This window comes from Citrus sinensis, chromosome 4 (genome assembly GCF_022201045.2).
Source record: "Citrus sinensis cultivar Valencia sweet orange chromosome 4, DVS_A1.0, whole genome shotgun sequence".
NCBI lineage: Eukaryota > Viridiplantae > Streptophyta > Magnoliopsida > Sapindales > Rutaceae > Citrus > Citrus sinensis.
In genome coordinates, this window is record NC_068559.1 from 17,817,811 (window position 1) to 17,837,620 (window position 19,810).

The window sequence follows — 19,810 nt, forward strand, 5'->3', positions numbered from 1 at the left end:
AAAATCAATGGTCAGATCAAATTAAGGTCAATGGGGAGGACTTATGCGATCATTTTCATTTGACTTTTTGAAATTTGAATGTGAAGAATTTTCTGTTACTACATTCTCCACCAAGAATAGTTAACGAGATAAAACCGACCTTACACGTAATGGAGACGGCCGTAGTTGAATTTCTACCCCGAGAGTTACACACTGTAATTACCATACGTCTAAAGAGTGTAATTCAGCGGGAGTTCCTTTTCATGCTCTAAATTTGTACATTCAAAGTTTTTCATTACATCTTCCATTTTTTGTGAATATCAAATGATTCATAAATAAGTTAAGATTATGAACGAAAATTTAGGATTAAAAAAATCAACATCTTTTAATGAAGAGTAGGAAAACATTGTTAATTCCATATAATGGTGTAACTCGTCTGGTAATTAATCTCTAAGTAACAACACATTTTGAGTATATTTGTAGACAAAATATATGTAATGTGAGAATTAATGATGTTATGCTTACTTAGATTAGATACTTAGTCAAAATACTTACTAATGTGTTAATAATATTTAATGCCATATGTTTGATATTGATTGATTTTATTATTAATTGTTAACCTATTATTTTTACAACTGATTCAACAAATGACGCATAAAATGCCATGAGTATCCTAATTAAGCATTCAAAATGAGCAAACATAGCATTACTGTACATAATCATAACAAGCATCTAACTCATTTAAACTAAAATTTGTCATAATGACTGTTAAATTTATCTTGTGGTGTTCTTTTTTAAATTCACTTGATAATTCATAAACTTAAGTTTCGTGATATTCACTCAATTTAGTGCACCATTCGATGGGTTGTGTGAGACCGTGAGTAGTTTCTCTTGAGAAAATTTCAAACAAATTGGGTCACCCAATTTGACTGTGTTTGATTTCATTAGCAAGGCTGCTCATTGGACTTTGTATTTTCAAATCCAGTTTGCTGAACTGAACCTGTCAACAATTTTGGTCTAGCTGGACCCAGTTAGACTTTGGCATTTTTATATTTTGGTCCTTGTTTCCAAAACTTTGAAAAACAAAAAAGAAAAAAAAGCCGTGGCTAGATTTGCAAGAATATCATTATTAGGACGGTATAAACTTCCAATATTTTCATTTTTGACTGTATCTAAACTTTTCAAATTCTTCAATAAGTCTCCTTAAGAATTTTCAAAATTATGCAATTTAGTCAATATGCTTGGAAGAAAAACCTCCAAGTATTTTCATAGAACTTAATCTCCTATTTCCTTTCAAGTATTCAAAACGTTTTTTTATAGAACCAAAGAATTTTACATGTCATGGCAAAAGAATTTATTAGCTTTTAAATGCTTAACAATTAACAAATTAGTTTTAGATGAATTATATAAATGAAACATCACCTACTATAATGTTCTTGACATCTGAATCTCCAAGACCATTATTCATAAGTCCTTTGAGTTTGATCGGTTCAGTTAAAGATAATTTTCCGACTTTAATCTTCATATATATATACATATAACAAGTTTTATCGTGGTTATCTTAGCTAACAATACATGAATATTAACCGAAAGGCATATTTAATCCGATCTAATTTTAAATGAATTAAAAACTTAATTATAGATGAATTAAAATTTTAATAGATTATTATATTTTCAGATAGATTAAATATATTACATGATTGGTTTCATGCTTTTATCAATGGAAACCAATTTTTTACCCACTGGCCGAGTTTAGCACATTGATTTTCCAATGCATGAATAAAATTCTGTTCTTTGGTATCAACATATCCAAATTAATGTCAATTAGCTACAATTTGATTGAAGGATTCAATAGAATGGATTAAATCCACAATGCCACATAATGTTTTTTTTTTAATATTTCAATACAAATTTTACTGTTATCACAATAGGAAAAAATAGGTCATAATTGGCACAATCAGTATGATTATTTTATTCCGTCCGATCCATGAGTTATGTGTACGGTAATCAAATCCTTTATAAATCTCAATCCAAGTCAACTTAATCCACATAAGCGTGGTTGGGTTAGGTTGTGCAGGTAGGATTTAGCCTAAAGTCCATTTACAAATTTTTTTAAATATTATAACAAAATTAATCAGGTAAATTAATTAATTGAAACAACTGAAAATGAAATACAAATAAAAACTATCCATAGAGAATAGCCCCCTTTTTTTAACACAAGAATATACACAAAATCTTAACCTTTCAATAGCAACTAAATCGGTGGATCGACTTAAATGTTGATTTTATTTTATTTTTTTAATAACAAAACAAAAATTAATGGCCCCACAGTATTTTTATTCGAATGCTTTTTCTTCTCTTTCCTCCTATTTTATCTTGATAATTAGTATTATTTTAAGTAACGTCAGTATTCTTTTTACTAAATAAAATGTTTGATTCATTTCTTTTTTTTAGTTTTATCATCTTGTGCTCTGTTGCAACGTTTTTGACTGTATTAATCATAACTATGCATTAAAAGGAAAATTAATATAGTATTTGTTATTTTTTCTCTTTAAATTTATGATTTTGTACTTTTGCAATTAATGTGAATGCATAATGCATTTTTCAGACATTATAATATTGTGAATAAGTCAACTTAAGATAAGGTTGGAAATGAGATAGGATTCGAATTATTGAAATTGACAAATCTCATCACAATCTCGTCCGTATATGTAAATGAAATAAAAAAATGTCTCATTCCTATTCTTTATTTGTTTTGGGACAAAAATTTATCATAACCCCATGACGGTATTTTTCAGACGCGGCTGGATTCGTTCGAGTTGTGTCGCCGGCGACATGGGTCGTCGTGTGCGTTAGGTCGCAGTCGGTGGATGTGGTTGGTGGTTGTGGGTTAGCTCATTGTGGTTGTGGCTAGGTTGTTTTGTTTTATTGATTTGGGAATTGGGAATCAGGTTTGAGTTTTTATTTTTTTATGATTTTCTACTTTTATTTTTTTTAAGTAACAGTGCAATCTGATCGGATTATTTGGATTGACCCGAATCTGATACGATCCAAATCAAATCCGATCGGATTGCACAAATTATATCTGATTGGATTTGAAGCTAAATCTGAATCCGATCCGAACTTATTCGGTTCAGATCGGATCTATCCGAATCCGATCTGATGCCCACCCCTAGTCCCATTCTATTAAATATCTTGTCCCATCCCATTATCCTAAACAATTTCAAATATAAATAAATTCTAACTTTTTTTTAAGGATCATCATAATTCAATATAACAAAAATCCTAAATAAATATAAAGTAAAATAATCAAATAATAGTTTTATTTTGACTGCATGCATGCTCGAATATAATTTTATGCTAACATTTATTAATTACCTAGTTGCTTCCATTGCACATTAATATTAAGACTTACGCTTCAAAAAATATAGATTCGGACAATAACCAACTTTAACCATGTTAAAATATCCAAAATTTAATAATATAATACTAAATTAAACTAACAAGGTTGGCAATGGGACTAGATACCACGAGATTTCCCAATCTCAGTCCTATCCAATTTATGCAAGTGGAATAAAAAATGTCCAATTCCCGTACCTTTTATTTTGGGACAAAAATATGTTTCAATCTCGTCCCAAAGAGGATAGGATCTTGTGGGATCTCATCCCAACAGAAAAAATTTTCATCCCTAATTTAAGATGATATATTTTTAGGTATATCGATTGAAAGAACAAGAAAATTGTTAAATTCATAGCTCGAATAAAATATTGGAGAGGGATAGGCTTTTACAAATAACATTTACATAGCTTTTTGGACAATTGCAGAGGTAAAGAGTTATAATGCATGTGGTTTTTTTACTTTGATTAATTGACTTTTTGAATTGGTTTAGTTATGCAATATCATATATTAGTAAGTACTTTGAATATCTTAAGATTTCTTTTTTTGAATTTATGCTAAGCGAATCAGTATTTTTTTTCCTTTTTTCTAATTTATGTTCTGTCGTTGAATGAAGCTTTCAGTTGATTTTTTTTTTTATTGATGGGAAAGTAAAACTTTCATTAATTCAACGAAGTGAATACATGCAAAATTTTGGGAGGAAAATTTTCACCTAAACAAAAGTTTCAGATTTTTCCATAGCTATCCTAGCTAAAGAATAGGTACATTCATTACATGTTCTAGGGGCATCCTTTGATTCAAAAGCTTTAAAGTTCTTCTTTGAGGCTTGAATTTCTAAGATGATCCAGTAGATCTCTGTTAAGCTATTTTCTCAGTTGTTTATCAATTCTACCACCTGATGACAATCAATTTCTAAGATTATTGACTGCAAGCCTGCTTCTTTTGTTATGTTGATACCTCACTCAACTACTTCTGCTTCTGCATATGACACATCTCCCCAAAACTTTGTAGTTTTTATAGATGCTACTAAGCACCTTCCTGTGGAGTCTCTAATTATTGCTTCCAAGCCTAAACATTGTCTTTTGGTATCAGTAGCTGTATCAACATTAATCTTTACCCATCCTCAAGGTGGAAGGGTCCAAACTTTTGGTTTTTTCTTCTGCATTATTTCCAAGTTTAGCATCTCTAGAAGTTTTGTTCTTCTAAAGGCTTTATTAACTGCTTTAGCTTTGGCCATTACCTGAATTGGATTTGATTTCAACTTTTTTTTTAAAAAAAATCTATTTCTAGCATGCCAAATCACCCAACACATCGTCACCATAAGCTCTAAGTCAACTTTACTTAGCTTTTTTTGTAACATCATCAAAACCCCTAAAAAATCTAGATTTCCCGTTTCTTGAATTGCACTTGCCATCATCAAGAGTTGCCAGACCTTCTTCGCTGCTTTGCAAGTGATTAGAGCATGCAAAGTATTTTCCAATCTATTCCCACACCACTTGTAGTGAGCTTTTTAAACAATTTTACGCTTCCACAAATTATCAGTTGTTGGTAGTAAGTTTTTTGCTGCCTTCTATATAAAAATCTTGATTTTTTTTCTAGGAAAGTAAGGGTCCATATGATACTCTAGTTGTTACTTTTGCTGTCAGAGCATTTTGGTGAATCTAGGAATTTTATATTTAGCGCCACTAGGATCCACTTTTCACTGAATATGTCCCTTTTCTATCATAACTTCGTTCTTTCTTTGTCTCTTTGGCAATTGGATACTTAAAATTGCATCTGCATCTTTCTTTTGAAACATCCGTTGAATCATATCAGTCTTTCACTTGTTTTCATTATCTATTAATACTGATACAGTTGCATCATGAGGCATTTTTTAGCTAGAAAAAGGCTTGAAGTGTGGACGGTCTTGGAATCTAGTTATCTTTATACACTGAGATGTTTTCCCTATTAGCAATTGTCCATCTATATCCATTAAGGATTACTTGTCACCCCCAAAAGTATGCTCCTCCAAATACATGATGGATTTGACTATTGGTGCATTAAGAAAATCATCCTTTTAAAGTACTTAGCTTTTAGAACTGTTGCTGCAAAAGAGTTTGGATTTTGAATCAGTCTCCATCCCTACTTAGCCACCAAGACTTGGTTGAAGCTTGAGATGTCTCTAAATCTCATTCCTCCTTGAATCTTAGCTTGACTCATCATTTCTCATATGGTCTAGGCAATACCCTTATTTTCCTTCTTCACTAAAATCCCAATATAGATCGTTGAATATGATCGCACAGACCAATAGATATCTTAAAGACACTCGTGGCATAAGTTGGAACAGTTTGTGCCACTGTTTTGATTAAAACTTATTTCCCTCCACACAAGAAAAGCTTATGCTGCCAACTTGCTTAGTAGTTTTGGCATCAATTCTATAAATGACATTATAGAGACTTATTGGCCTAAATTCAGTTACTTTTCTAGGCTTCATAATCTTTGGAATTAAGGCAATATAAGTGTGGTTCAAGGGGAAAATAGTACATGCTTCATTTAGAATGTGAAAGCATGTGGCAATGACTCCTTCCTTGACAAAAAGCCAGTTCTTTTTATAGAAGGCAACCAGAAATCCATCAGGCCCTTGAGCCTTAGTTGGACACATTTGGTTTAAAGCCTCCATTATCTCCTCCTTCATATAAAGTTGACTCAGGTATTCATTTATTTTTATTAATAACTTTGGAGCCATTCCTCTCAGTGTCTTCTCTATTTGATCTTGAGTAGGAGTAAAAGTTAAAAATAATTTTGCAAAGTACCCACATAACTCTTTCTCAATGTCTTTATTCTCTGCTACTTAATTTCCTTGAGTATCTTCTATCCCCAAATTTTGTTCTTCCCCTTTCTCGATGAAGCTTTTGGTGGAAAAATTTTGTGTTCTTATCTCCCTCCCTAAGCCAGTTAGCCCTAAATCTCTGCTTTTAGAAAATCTCCTCATCTAGTAAAAGATTGTGGATCTGTCTTTCTATGTTTTTCAACTCTTCACCACTTTTATACTGACTTTTTTTACTGTTGGAGTTCTTTTATTATGTTCATTAATTTCTCCAATTTCCTTTTGCTGCCCTCAAAAGTTTTCTTGCTCCAGTCCATTAATTTAGCTAGCGAAGCTTTGCTAACTTGTTTAAAGAGTTGTACTACATTATCTCCTACCCATTCTCCATGTTTGACCTATTATTCTTTCAAAATGTTCCTACATTCATCGTAGGATCTCCACATGTATTCATAATGGGCTTTTCAGACTGTTCTTTTACTATATTGATTTCTACCATCCTTGTCCGTTGCTTCCATCAACATTAGATTGTGATCCGAACACTAAGTAACCAGGTTTGTTGCAGCCTAGTCTTGAAAAAAATTAGTCCATTCTTTATTACACAAACACCTATCCAGATGTTCTTCGACAAAATGACAACCAAATCTCCTATTAGACCAAGTGAAATGGTGCCCCGAACAACCCAAATCTCTTAAATTACAGTCCTAAACAACCTCTCTGATATCATTAATTATATTAACCTCTTTATCATTTCCCCTATTTTTCTTATTCAACTTCAAAATCTCATTGAAATCACCAAAACACAACCAAGAAGATAATGTGGTGGTTGCTGAAAGATGTGATATTCACCCTTGTTTCATAATTCCGTAGCATAACTAAACTCTCACTCTTACCATTACTACCAACAGCAAAGTAATTTTCCATCTTGAGTTTCTTACCAATATTATTCATCTGTACGGAATTCAGTTTAGTTTCACATAGGAAAATTAATTATGGCCTATACAATTAGAGAAATTTTTTAAGAGCTATGAATACCCGATCATTCCTCATCCCTTGGACCTTCCAGCTTAATATTTTCATAGTTTTTAGTGAGACTGATACTCAACCTCTGCCAATTGAATTGTATTGTGAGTGTTTTCAGTATTCTCCACCATTTTTTAGCCATTCCAGATTAGTTTGTAGCTATGAGGAGACAAATTGCAAGTGCTTACTTTAGCTACAAAGGTTTTGTAAGGGCTTAAGATCCATGCTTTCTTTTTATTCGAGCTTAACCTTGATAAGTCACAGCTTTCCCCATAATTGACCCTGCTTTTAAGTGCCCTTTGATGCTTGCACTTTGGGCCTGTATCTTCCTCTTTCTTCTCTTGGTCCTAATATTTTTGGCACCAGACCTATCATAAACTGCTTCATCTGGACTCGAATGGCTTTAATCCTTGCCGGGGTTTGTATTTAGAGTTAAATTTGGCTTCAAATTTAGCGCTAAACTAAAATTTCTTCCCTTTCAGTTCTTTATTCCCACTTCGTCTCCTTTTTTTCCATAATTCTACAAATTGTTAGCTACATTTTCGACAGTGACTATGCTAGGTTGCTTTTGACTATTGTCTTGCTGATTTCTTGGTTCCAAAGTCATGTGCATTAATTGCTCACCTGTCTTCTTTGTTTGACCATCATTCTCACCTGAATTGGATTAGTTAGACCTAGGTTCATTTTCATACGGGTCTAAACCAACTTGTTATGCCTGCCTCCTCCCATGGTGTTTTGGTTCCTTTGGATCATTGTTGAATTGCTTAAATCTTCTATTCCACTTATCTCTTCCTCTATTTAGCCTGGTTTTTTCAACTTTGGACAATGCCTTCATATACACACTATAGGACAATTTTTCCTTAGTTGCCCCTCGTATGTTGCACACTCTTTAAATTGGCGTCCAATAATAACACAACAAAAGTAGCAATCTAAGAGTCTTTTATACAATACCGGCAACTCTACCTCGTCGTCACCTTTTAGCTCTAGGAATACCATCTTTTCTAATGGCTTTGTGATATCAATTGATATTCTGACTCTTGCATATAGGCCAATACATTCTCATCATCATCAATTTCTACTTCCAGAACTTCTTCGATCAGTCCCCCTAACTTTTAAACATTTTCTCGCTCTATACATATTATAGGTACATTGTGAATTTGTACCCAAAAAGCAGCATGTGTGAATTCTTCCTTCCTCATATTCCCGATTCCACTAGGTTCTTTTAGCACAATCAAAACCCTGTCGAAATGCCATGGCCCTCCAGCCATTACTTTTTGTTTATCTGCTTCCAACCCAAATTTGAATAGAAATATATTGTTACCCAAGCTCTCGATTTTCATTTCTTTTGTTGTTTTCCATACTTGCGTTAATGCAATTTTGATCCCTTCCGTATGGACACTTCTTGCCAACAAGATTTTTTCAACTAAAGAATTTACCATTATGCGACCTCATTATCCTTGCATTCTACTTCTGAGTGATAGCTTGCGTTCACTGTCATCTCGTATAGCAATTGCTTTGCATTTACGTATTAAGTCCTCTATGTCCATGAGAGTTGGACACAAGTTAGCTCTTTACCCACTAACTACCCTGTGTATTGCTCTCGGTGTTTTACTCACCTTTGACCACTCTCTTGGCTACACTCCCCTGAATTAACACCCCTGACAAAAAATAAACACTTAGCCTAAAGAGTGAAATATTGAGCCATTAAAGCTCCGACCTACTTCATTCTCTTGTTCTTTTTTAAGAGAAAGAGAGCATTCAAGAAGGAGACTTCAATACTTTTTTATACGTCGAAAAGTTAATTTAGTTGAAAATTTTTAAATGGCCTTATTTGTTTACAAAATTTTGAGTGGCTTGGAATACAAAACAATTATATAGGGAAAAATATTATAGAATAAAAATAACTTCAGAAGAAAAAAAGTAAAGATGTTATTCGTTCAACCATTTAATTTTAGTTTTTATTTAGCTCCTTGACACGTTTCTTTTTAATTTTTTTTGTCATGAAGTTTTGCATAAGAAAAAAATATATTAGAGAGATTAGGAGAATAAATTGGTGTGTTAAATTATAATTTTTATTTCTTCTTAATTACTTTTGTGTGCTAATGATATTTTTACTTTAACTGAAAAGTCAATATATTGTGAGGAATTTAATTAGAGAATCAAATAATATTGATTATGGAGATAAAGTAGGAGGAAAGAGAAGAAAAAGAATTTAATAATATGCTTTACAACCGATTAGTTTTTTATTTTGTTATTCATATAAAAATAAAATTAGTATTTAATTTGATCCATCGATTTGGTTGCAAATGAAAGGTTTCTTGTGTTTAAAAAAGGGACTCCCAGTCTTACGGTTTTTAGATTAATTTAATCGACCCACAACAAATTTATGGATTAGGTGTGTTGCACCGGTTGGCCGGATTTTTGTCCGCTAGAATTGTAAGACACATTGCTCTAAAAAGAGAGTTTTAATTAAGATAATAGAAGTATTTTGTTAAAGACTACTTACTAAATCCCTTCTTGTATATGGTAAATCATTCAGTTTTCCCTACATCAAGCACCTTATGGTATGTCATTTCTTCTGTTTCCAAAGTTAATATTAACAATATACTTATTAATTCATTACCATTCCGGTTAAGATATTTAACCTTTGTTAAATTCCACATTATCAAGTCATGTGAATACTTGATACAATAAAGTTATATGACTAATATTTTAAACCTTACGTATTATGAGAATATAAGCCCTCCATTGATTTAAAAATCTTAATCAATCAACCATAGATTGATTTGAGTTTTTTCTTTCTTTTTTTTCCCTCTCTAAAACACAGAGTGATTAAGAAAATAACAAAAATATCTTGTGTTTCAAATAATTAATTTGTCTAACAACACCACAGTTTGGACGTGTGTCAGCTTATAATTTGTTGAAAGCATGAACAAAATAATTGTAAAATAAAAAAAAAATTAAGAGAGAGTGAGCGTGCGGCTTTTAAAGTTGAGCAGCCCACATTTCAAACAGCTGGAGCATGCAAATTGCCAATTATGCAATAAGCAAAAACTTGTTAAATATTAAATAAATAATAATTGTTTTTCAAAAACAAATAATATAAAAATATACAGAGAAAAATTAAGTAATGAAAGAGTTCAAGAAGTCTTTTGAAGAGAAACATCTACTCATTGTTTCTTTAGAAAAATCAATTTAGCTACAACTTCTCTATCAAACCTAAACAACAAAACGAAGAGCTAATTCATTTCTTGTTAATGCAGAATCAAAATCCAAACTTTAAGGAATCTATTTCAACAGCTTGATTCTTTTGACATCCCAACTGTCAAAAATCTTCCTTCTTGTTTATACACAGACTCAAAAGAGTCCCAAGATTTTATTTTTGGTGCTTTGAGTTTTGTCAGATTCAGTGGCTTAATTCAGCTAAAGAAGTAAAAAGATGAAGATTTGGAGGTGGGTTTTTGTTGGGCTTGTTTGTACTGCCTTCATATTGAGGATTGATGCTGTGGAGCTGGGCAGGAGACACCCCACTGAGAGAATTTCAGGTCAGATTTTGGGTTGTTATGCTTTATATATCTCTGTTTTTATCTCCATTTTGGTTACTTTTTTGCTTGTGAATTTTTATCTTTGGCACCATCTGTGTTGTTTTTGCTGTTGATTTGAGGTGAGTTTGCACTGTAATGGTGATATAGGTTAAATACTCTGAAATTTAGGGTTTTGTTTATAGGGATCTACTCAATTGGTACTAAGTTCATGCTATTGTCTTCTGAGATTTATGAGGCATTCCCTGTAGCGGGCATTTGTGGAACTAATCGCTCATGTTGTAAATATTAGAAGATGACATTTAAACTTGTATACCAGAGATCTTAGAACTGAACAATAAGGAAAATTAAAAGAAGATTAGATCTTATGCTAAATGTAACGATCTTGCTACATTGAAGATATCAACAACTGGAAATGGGGATTAGCCTTTATGAGTTAAGAAGTTGCTGTACTCTTCTTTTATATGTACAGCAGACAGTTGGAATGAACTGTTAGTTATGAAAGAACTTGCTGTGGTACAATTTGACTTTAGTTGGACTTAATTGAAGCTTTACTAAGGATACCCATTTCTTCTGTGGTTTTGACTTACAGCAGATCGTGTCCCTAATGAGCATGTTACTAGGCCAATGTACGATGCAGGTATAGTTAGTATTATCTGGTTATGGGTAAAAGACACCTGAGGAGACAGATGGCAAATTGTTTCAGGATAATTTTCTAATACAAATTCCTTCTATAGTCAACAAGATTTTTGGGCTTAAAATTTTTAATGTCTAGAGAACTCCATCTGTTTTCTGCGTGGATCTAGGGTATATTGTGAACTCCATCTGTTTTCTGCTTGCATCTAGGGTATATTGTCATTCTGAAAATTCTGATGTTCTATTTTTCCTTGCCTTTTTCACAGTTTTGAATTTTTCCTACTGAAAAGTATGCAAACAATAAAGATATTTTGTAACTATTGAACCTCTGTTGCTGTGAAATTCTAAGTATGCGGTAGTAAGCAACCTTGGTTTATGTGAATGTAGGTAGTGCTGGTGATGTCTTGGAAGATGATCCTGTGGGAAGGTTGAAAGTTTTTGTGTATGAGCTCCCCAGCAAATACAACAAGAAAATTCTACAAAAGGATCAAAGATGCCTCACTCACATGTTTGCCGCTGAGATCTTTATGCATCGTTTTCTTTTATCTAGTCCTGTTCGAACCCTCAACCCGGAGGAAGCTGATTGGTTCTACACCCCTGTATACACCACTTGTGACCTGACACCAAATGGTCTCCCTTTGCCTTTCAAGTCACCCCGTATGATGAGGAGCGCTATACAGCTCATCTCTTCCAATTGGCCTTATTGGAATCGAACAGAGGGGGCTGATCACTTTTTTGTAGTGCCCCATGATTTTGGAGCATGCTTTCATTATCAAGTTAGTAGTTTTTTGTCCTTTTGTTTTCTTCTCTACACTTCTTTGTCGATGAACTGTTTTAAAACAATTTACAATATTTTTGTTGTCTTCTGAATTGCCTATAAAGCAGCAATTATCACTGTGCATCTCTAGTTTGATATGATAAATCATTGTACTCTGGTAAGTGATTTTTCTGCTGTTCGGTCGTGTATGATATTGTTCACATGTTCTCTTGCAGGAAGAGAAAGCTATTGAAAGAGGAATTCTTCCATTGCTCCAACGTGCTACCTTGGTTCAGACTTTTGGACAACGGAATCACGTTTGCTTGAAAGAGGGCTCCATTACAATTCCTCCTTATGCTCCTCCTCAGAAAATGCAAGCTCACCTAATTCCTGAGAAAACTCCTAGATCCATCTTTGTCTATTTCCGAGGATTGTTTTATGATGTTGGAAATGACCCAGAAGGTGGTTATTATGCAAGGTATCTCTCTTTGCTTGCATGTCAAAAAATTAGTCTAAGGTTTTCCAAGTGTACACAGTTCGCTCGCATATCAAAGTTTCAATTCCATAATTTTAATGATATTGGGGAAAAAAATGACCAGTTGTGTGGATTAGGTAGAGTTAAAACATATGGATGCTCGTAAAGCTATGTAAAATGCAACTCAGAACAGAAATTGTCAAAATTCTCTAAGTGAAGTTTCCTTAAAGTACAACAGTAACCAGAGGGTAATGATGTGGGCCTTTGTTGTGTTGTCCAATATATGTAATTGATGGAGTATTTATTAAACTTTGTTTGAACATTTCACAGAGGTGCAAGAGCAGCTGTGTGGGAGAACTTCAAGGACAATCCTCTTTTTGACATTTCCACTGAGCACCCAACAACATACTATGAGGACATGCAGCGAGCTGTCTTCTGTTTGTGTCCGCTTGGCTGGGCCCCATGGAGCCCTAGATTGGTCGAAGCTGTGATTTTTGGTTGCATACCTGTTATCATAGCAGATGACATTGTTCTACCTTTTGCTGATGCAATTCCATGGGAGGAAATTGGGGTGTTTATAGATGAGAAAGATGTTCCCAACTTAGACGCTATACTCACCGCGATCCCAACTGAAGTTATACTGAGAAAACAGAGATTGCTTGCCAACCCTTCAATGAAGCAGGCAATGTTATTCCCACAACCTGCTCAACCAGGTGATGCTTTTCATCAAGTACTGAATGGACTTGCGCGCAAATTGCCGCATGACAAAAGTGTTTACTTGAAGACAGGTCAGAAGATATTAAACTGGACTGCCGGCCCAGTTGGCGACCTGAAACCGTGGTAGCTGTGATAAATCTTTTTGTTGTAATGAATTTTTGTCGTCCCTCCTGTTGGTACTTGCATATAAATATAAATATGGTGGAGTTCATGATGCGGGTATTTATTGGAAGTGTAAATCTTCGTTTTTCCAAACGTATTAGATTACTGTTTTGATTTATCCTTAGACTCGTTGCTCTCTGTTGTACTTCTCTTAGGTGAAGGAATCATCAAATCGGAACTGTTCTGCATCTGATTCTTGTGTTTAGAAACTGAAGCATTTTGTAGTATGATGATCTCTTTTTTACCATTCGGTTGTTCTTGGTTGGACCTGCTCATAATGAAAGGTTTTGCTGTGATACAGATTTGTCATTAACATTGCTAGACGAGACCATTTTATTTTTAACATAAAACGTCATCCCTGTAATTATTATTAATCATTTACGCTATTAAGTGCGGTCGTCTGTTAAATTATAAACTATAAATGTTATAATCATGGGGTGCTAATTGCTTGTATGATATAAGTTGGGGCAAATTTGTAATGAAGCAAGAAGTGTAAGGGCAGCATAAAAAGATAAGAAAGGTCCAAAAAGTTGTTCGAGAGGGCCTCGTGTAGGAAGCATGAAAGCCACGCTTCCACGTATATATTTTCAGGCATCCAATCCAAATGATATTTACACAGTTTTACATGAACATTCACCACTTTCTTATCTTCTCATCCCTTCTATTTCTAACAAAACATAAGACTCTCAAGGACAAGAGAAGAAGAGAATAGTGAAATAAAATGGGCCTGCATGCACCAACAAGGGCGCTAAGCACCACAAATTCTTCAACACCACCTCCTCTTTTAGCTCCCACAGGCAACAATGCTGGCCTGAGACGCCCAGCTGATCGTTTTGCTTTGAAATCTTCTTTCTCTGCTCCATCACTTCATCTCTTGCTCTCTCCTCCTCATCAGCAGCTTCTCGCCTCTGCTGCTCCTAAATTCTCAATGCGTGTTGCCTCTAAACAGGCCTATATTTGTCGCGATTGCGGGTAATCTTTCTTCTTCTTCTTGTATTTTTCACTTGATGGTTGATGCTAACTTTGATGTGATGATATATGATTGATGCAGGTATATTTACAATGAAAGGAAACCCTTTGACCAATTACCTGATAATTACTTCTGCCCTGGTATCCATCTCAGCTCATAAAGAATCTTTTTTAATTTTTTTGATAAATTTATATATGAACTTAAATGTGATGTTTATCTCCCTAATCAGCTCTTAAAGAGAAGTCAAGCTTAGCATGTTGTATGTGGATGACAATTGCCTTAAATTGTGTGTGTTTTGCAATGCAGTTTGCGGGGCTCCTAAGAGGAGATTTAGGCCATATACGCCGGCAGTGACTAGAGGCGCAAATGACACAGCCGTTCGTAAGGCAAGAAAAGAACAAATCCAGAGAGATGAGGCAATTGGGTAAGACGCTGAATAATCTTTCTTCAACACTCTGTAATTTTGCATTTCTTCTTTTTTCTTTTTTTTTTTTAGTTTCTGAATATGAAATCTTAATTTGGTGCAGAAAAGCATTGCCTATAGCCATTGCAGTTGCAGCTGTGGCACTTGCTGGTCTATACTTTTACCTAAACAGTGCTTTCTAGGATTCATAACAGCAACTCTCCCTCTTTGTGGGGAGAACAGCATTGCTCTTGTAATTCTATTTCATTCATGGGTTTCCTATTCACTTGCACTACACTTCTTTTGCGCCCATACCACATTGCAAGAGTTGAACTCCTCTTTTTCATTTAAAATAAAGCACTCAATGATATCTATTATGACATGCCAAAAATTTGCATTTCCTCTATGGATTTCCTCCGCGAAGCAAATGTAAAAAATTGTAAATACATCACATCAACTTTAATTTCCCTATAATACAACTCATGCAGATTACATGATCGAAAACCCTCCTCCAAACTGTGTTTATTAGGTCACTACACTTGCTTCCAAATTCTATGGTGAATAATGGATCCGACGGTGCCCTACCAGACACCTATTTCTCCGGTGCAAGCTGATTAGTGGTTGAGATATTACTCGGCCAAGATCAGCATGACAAAGTTGATAGAGAACAGAAAGGGATTTCTTGTTTAATTTACCAGATAAGTGAAAGTTGTAAATTTACATACTTTAGTTACATGTACCGAGTTATCATTCTTGCAAGACAAAGGATCCTTCAATTCTCTTCTCAAAGAACTGCTGTGGAGGGAAATTCAAGGGGGAGAACATGTCACTATAACTAGAACTAGGCGCCGGCTTGAATTCATATGGACCTGCCTTCACTCCCCAGACCTATAAAGATGAAATAAAGTGCTAAATCAAAACCCTTTGTTATACTATTAGCATATCTCTGGTGAAAGAGAAGCAAAAGAATGAAAACTAACTTGATTTCCATCATCGTCAAAGCCTCTATCCCAGGTGTGTATTTCATTATTTTTCAAGACCGCAAGCTCCGAGGTAGAGTAGGTTGCTCCATTCTGCTATAGAAACCACAGGGTCAAGATTGGTCAGAAAAGGGCACAGGAAAAGCAAAAAGCGTCAATCCACAGCCAGGTTTATAGTGAACAGCACTTTGCTACTCCGAAACCAACATAGGTTGAATGGAGTAACAGGTAAATACCTACCCATGAATTTGGGAATCCGCCTGGTGGAGTTGAGCCCTCATATAAGCATCGTTTTCCACGATCACAGCGTCTGAGATGTATAGTTGTCAAATGTTCCCCAATGTCCTGTACATAATATAATAAAGTTGATTAGCGGAAACCCATGCAAGTAAAAACTAAGCATATCATCTCTGCCCAAAGATACAGCTTCAGCCACAAACTAAAAATGAAATATTTCTGCCAAAAGAGGCACGGACAATGGTAGCCAAGGCAATAATCTGCAGACTGCATCAATTTAGCACTTAATTTGCCAACTGAATACTTCACGGGCTTAACTTTTAAAAACAAGAGCAATAGAGCAGATTAATTTAATGAGTTGTACTAATTAATGTTTACAACCCGAACCAGCGACCATCATAGTATTAAATTTGAATGAAATTGTTGGGGTACCTGATCTTCAAAGATTTAGAATAAAATTTACTTTAGCAAGTATCACATATTTTTAGCTTTTCTTGTTGATCAATGAACTCATTAGACATTTCAAGTTGAGATAATCTCCAACCAACCACATTTATTCTTCCAGTGTAATGATAACAGCTCAGGGAATTATTATTGTTCATTTCTTATAGTATTACATATTTAATAACATTATTTTCTGGCTGCGGTTCACTTCATCAACTGTCATAAAGTCCTCCACAGTTCAAAGACAAACAAAACTTTGATTATTCAAGACATAATTGTGAATGGCTATACCCAAGTCCAACCTGTGCAGGAAATTCATACTATGTCTTCAAAGTTCAATGCCCAAGCATATGATTCAGATACTCAATAACTTGAAAATGAAACATGACAAGAGGACTCACACCAATAACTTCTTCAGGTAGCGGGCGCTGATCCCTAGGACGATCACAGAAATTTTTATATTCCTCAACTTCTCTAATCGCATATGAACTTACCTGTCCATTCAAAATCAAATATAAAATATTTAATTATAGGCTCTAAAGCAACTAAAAAATGAAACTCATTGCAATGCATTATATAAAAGACAATAAAGGAAAGAATAGCTGTGCACAGCCGCACAATGAATACAATTTTCCAAAAATTATAAAATCACATAAAAAAATTTCAAAATTGAATCTAATGTCCAAAATCTACTTATGGCATCACTTTTAAAAACTGAGTGTAAGTTTGAATGATGATAGTGAAAGCCGTAGAGGCCGTGCTACCAAACATACAAAACAATGATACTGATAACTAGCAACAACTAGAACAGTTCCATGTGTAACTGATATTTTGTGCGACATTTAATCCAAAAGAATAAAGCACTCCTTAAATTCTTCAAAATATGAAACAAATAATAGATTGCTAACAAGTGATATTAAGCAGTCAGTCCCTAGGTCAACAGAATCTTTATACTCAACCCCCTTCCTCTGTCTGATAGTATATGGATGCTTGTCACCAACTCTTTTAAAGTTCAGACTTCCAATAACACATGGTGTAATCAACATAAAATGTAGTTTCCATATACAGCATGCTTTATGTCTCAAATGTGCAAGCTCTTACTTACAATGATAAGAACAATCATCACAGGAATGATTAGGGGCACCATGAAAAGTCTCTAATGCCTCCTCATACATGGAAAAGAAAATCTTCTAGCGGCCGAAAACAAGAAAGAAATCACAATGATGCAATATATAAACATTATTTACAGAATTCATAAATAAGATTAGAAGCCCCACCTCAACGTCGCATTTCAATTCTTTTGGGCAAGGCTTCACCATATAAAACCTCTGCAAACTACAACCGTCAGAACTTTTATCAAAGAAAAGTAATATTTTGCAAATAGCACATTTGAAATGATACAGCGCATAACAAACCTGCCGAAAGGGTTTCTGAGGAGTCCTCCAAAATGCCTAATAAGAGAAAAAAGAGAATCCGCCTTTAAAAAAAATGGCAGATTTGAAAAAGCTATGTAAAACAATTGAAAATAGAAGGTAAGATTTAGTAAGACTAACTTGCTCAAGATATAAAAGCTTCGAACCATCAACCATTTCAGCTGCCGGGCAAGTAAGCATTCTGCAAAAACAGCATCCATTTCCATACAAAAAAAAAAAAAATAGAAAAAAAAAACAAATTTATTGCCAAAAACATTTCAATATTCTAATGCATATACTAAATATATACAAATAAGCAGAAATATGAAAAAAGCACCTGATGTTGAAGAAATTATCAGGATCTCTCGATGCCTGTTCTTTCGAAAACTATTTCACCCACCCGGCCACAACAATATAAACAAATTTAATAAATAATTTTCTTTAAAATGAAAAAAAAAATGAAGTTGAAATTGAAAAGAAGACAAGAGAATGGAAGTAGAAGAAGGAAGCACCTTCTCGCCAGAAAGAGAGTCAGCAACAATACGGGCATGGTCCCAGCGAGTCTTGGATTTGGTGAGTCGTTTGAGGAGAACAGCGCCGCCAATAAGCACCGCTGCTTTCACGAAGAGACCTTGAGCTCGCCCGCCCCATCCTCCGTTCGGGTTTGAGGCCGAGTCCGAGTCCGGGCCCATGTAGCTAGCAGCAACTAAGCAACCAATTCGTTTTGGTCTCGTCTCACCTACACCACCACCACCACCACATTCAACAAATTCGTATCAACAACAGTCAACGGAGCAGTATCCAGTTCAATAATTCGCCTCTTTTTTTTTTTTTTTTTTGAATAATGGGAACATAAAGATTTTATGATGATGAAATTGTCTGATTTTAATTGGAGTTTTGGCTCTTGGCGTCTGCCAGTGAAAAATGTTTTGTGCTGTGAACCGTGTTACGTTGTCAAGATTTGACACGTCGCTCACTCTCTATCGTTCTTCCGTTTTCTTCCGATTTCCGGTTTCGTCATCTTTGTTTAATGGGCCGTAGTTCCTCATGGACCATGTAATGTATTTTTTTTTTTAAGAAATAAAAATTATTTGTTTAAATAAATTAAAATATAGTTGAAAATAAATATTCTGTTTTGTCAAGTTTCGTTTGGTGGCTTGAAATTTGAGAATATTGTTATTGAAAAATAAATATTTAGTAATCGATATGTATTCTTTTTAATTAATATGAATTTTTTACAAATATTAAATGAATATGTGTTATGTTTACCTATTGGAATGAAAGTGAAGAACGTGGATTCTTCTTATTTTAACATTATTTATATATTTTAAAAAATAAATATTTATTAATTGATATGTCCCACTCTTTTTTCGAGTGAGGAGTGAGATTCTCACTCCCATAGGGAGAGGTAGTCGGTAGGAGTGGGAATTCACTACTTACTATTTTTTTTACCCTTATTTTATTAAATTTAACATAAGTATATTTAATAAAATAAATAATATTATATTTATTTAAATAATATATTACACTATTTTATAGATTAAATTTATTATAAATAATAATATTAAATTTATTTAAATATAATAGTATTATATTTAGTTAAAAATAATAATTTACGTTAATTTTAAGTTAAAATCACTTAAAATAATAATATTATATTTATTTAAAATAATAGAACTATATTTATTTAATATTAATAATAAAGAATTTATTTTAAGAAAACATTAATTTTATACTATATTATTAATAATGTTATTTCATTTGCGTTGCTCTCTGATCAATAATTTTTAATTTACATATTTAAAATTAATAAAAAATTATGATTTACATAATTAAGAATATTAATAATTATTATTTACTTACAAATATAATAA

At 33.7% G+C, this 19,810-nt stretch overlaps 3 protein-coding genes across 7 annotated transcripts; 2 read left to right on the forward strand and 1 right to left on the reverse strand.

Moving 5' to 3' along the window:
- Nucleotides 1-10,310: 10,310 nt before the first annotated feature.
- On the forward strand, nucleotides 10,311-13,786 carry LOC102621033 (probable beta-1,4-xylosyltransferase IRX10L). Its single transcript, XM_006485010.4, has 4 exons — nucleotides 10,311-10,746; nucleotides 11,767-12,155; nucleotides 12,373-12,614; nucleotides 12,942-13,786. The coding sequence occupies exons 1-4, from the start codon at nucleotides 10,641-10,643 to the stop codon at nucleotides 13,453-13,455; spliced, it is 1,251 nt and encodes a 416-aa protein (XP_006485073.1). The 5' UTR covers nucleotides 10,311-10,640; the 3' UTR covers nucleotides 13,456-13,786.
- Nucleotides 13,787-14,095: 309 nt separating this feature from the next.
- Nucleotides 14,096-15,245, forward strand: LOC102619725 (uncharacterized). The gene is made up of 4 exons (XM_006485004.4): nucleotides 14,096-14,462; nucleotides 14,542-14,600; nucleotides 14,767-14,884; nucleotides 14,988-15,245. Exons 1-4 carry the CDS (start codon nucleotides 14,212-14,214, stop codon nucleotides 15,064-15,066), a joined length of 507 nt encoding a protein of 168 aa, XP_006485067.1. The 5' UTR covers nucleotides 14,096-14,211; the 3' UTR covers nucleotides 15,067-15,245.
- LOC102620004 (chromophore lyase CRL, chloroplastic) lies at nucleotides 15,234-18,929 on the reverse strand. Of its 5 annotated transcripts, none has more exons than XM_006485006.4 (9): nucleotides 18,449-18,929; nucleotides 18,274-18,323; nucleotides 18,078-18,164; nucleotides 17,940-17,975; nucleotides 17,802-17,859; nucleotides 16,926-17,018; nucleotides 16,084-16,188; nucleotides 15,844-15,936; nucleotides 15,234-15,751 (listed from the first exon to the last, which is right to left on the reverse strand). In XM_006485006.4, exons 1-9 carry the CDS (start codon nucleotides 18,626-18,628, stop codon nucleotides 15,611-15,613), a joined length of 843 nt encoding a protein of 280 aa, XP_006485069.1. In that variant the 5' UTR covers nucleotides 18,629-18,929; the 3' UTR covers nucleotides 15,234-15,610. The 5 variants fall into 5 exon arrangements, with proteins under 5 accessions (XP_006485069.1, XP_006485068.1, XP_006485071.1 ...); XM_006485005.4 differs by having other exon boundaries at nucleotides 15,844-15,939; XM_006485008.4 differs by having other exon boundaries at nucleotides 17,802-17,852; nucleotides 18,078-18,138; nucleotides 18,449-18,920.
- Nucleotides 18,930-19,810: the final 881 nt, after the last annotated feature.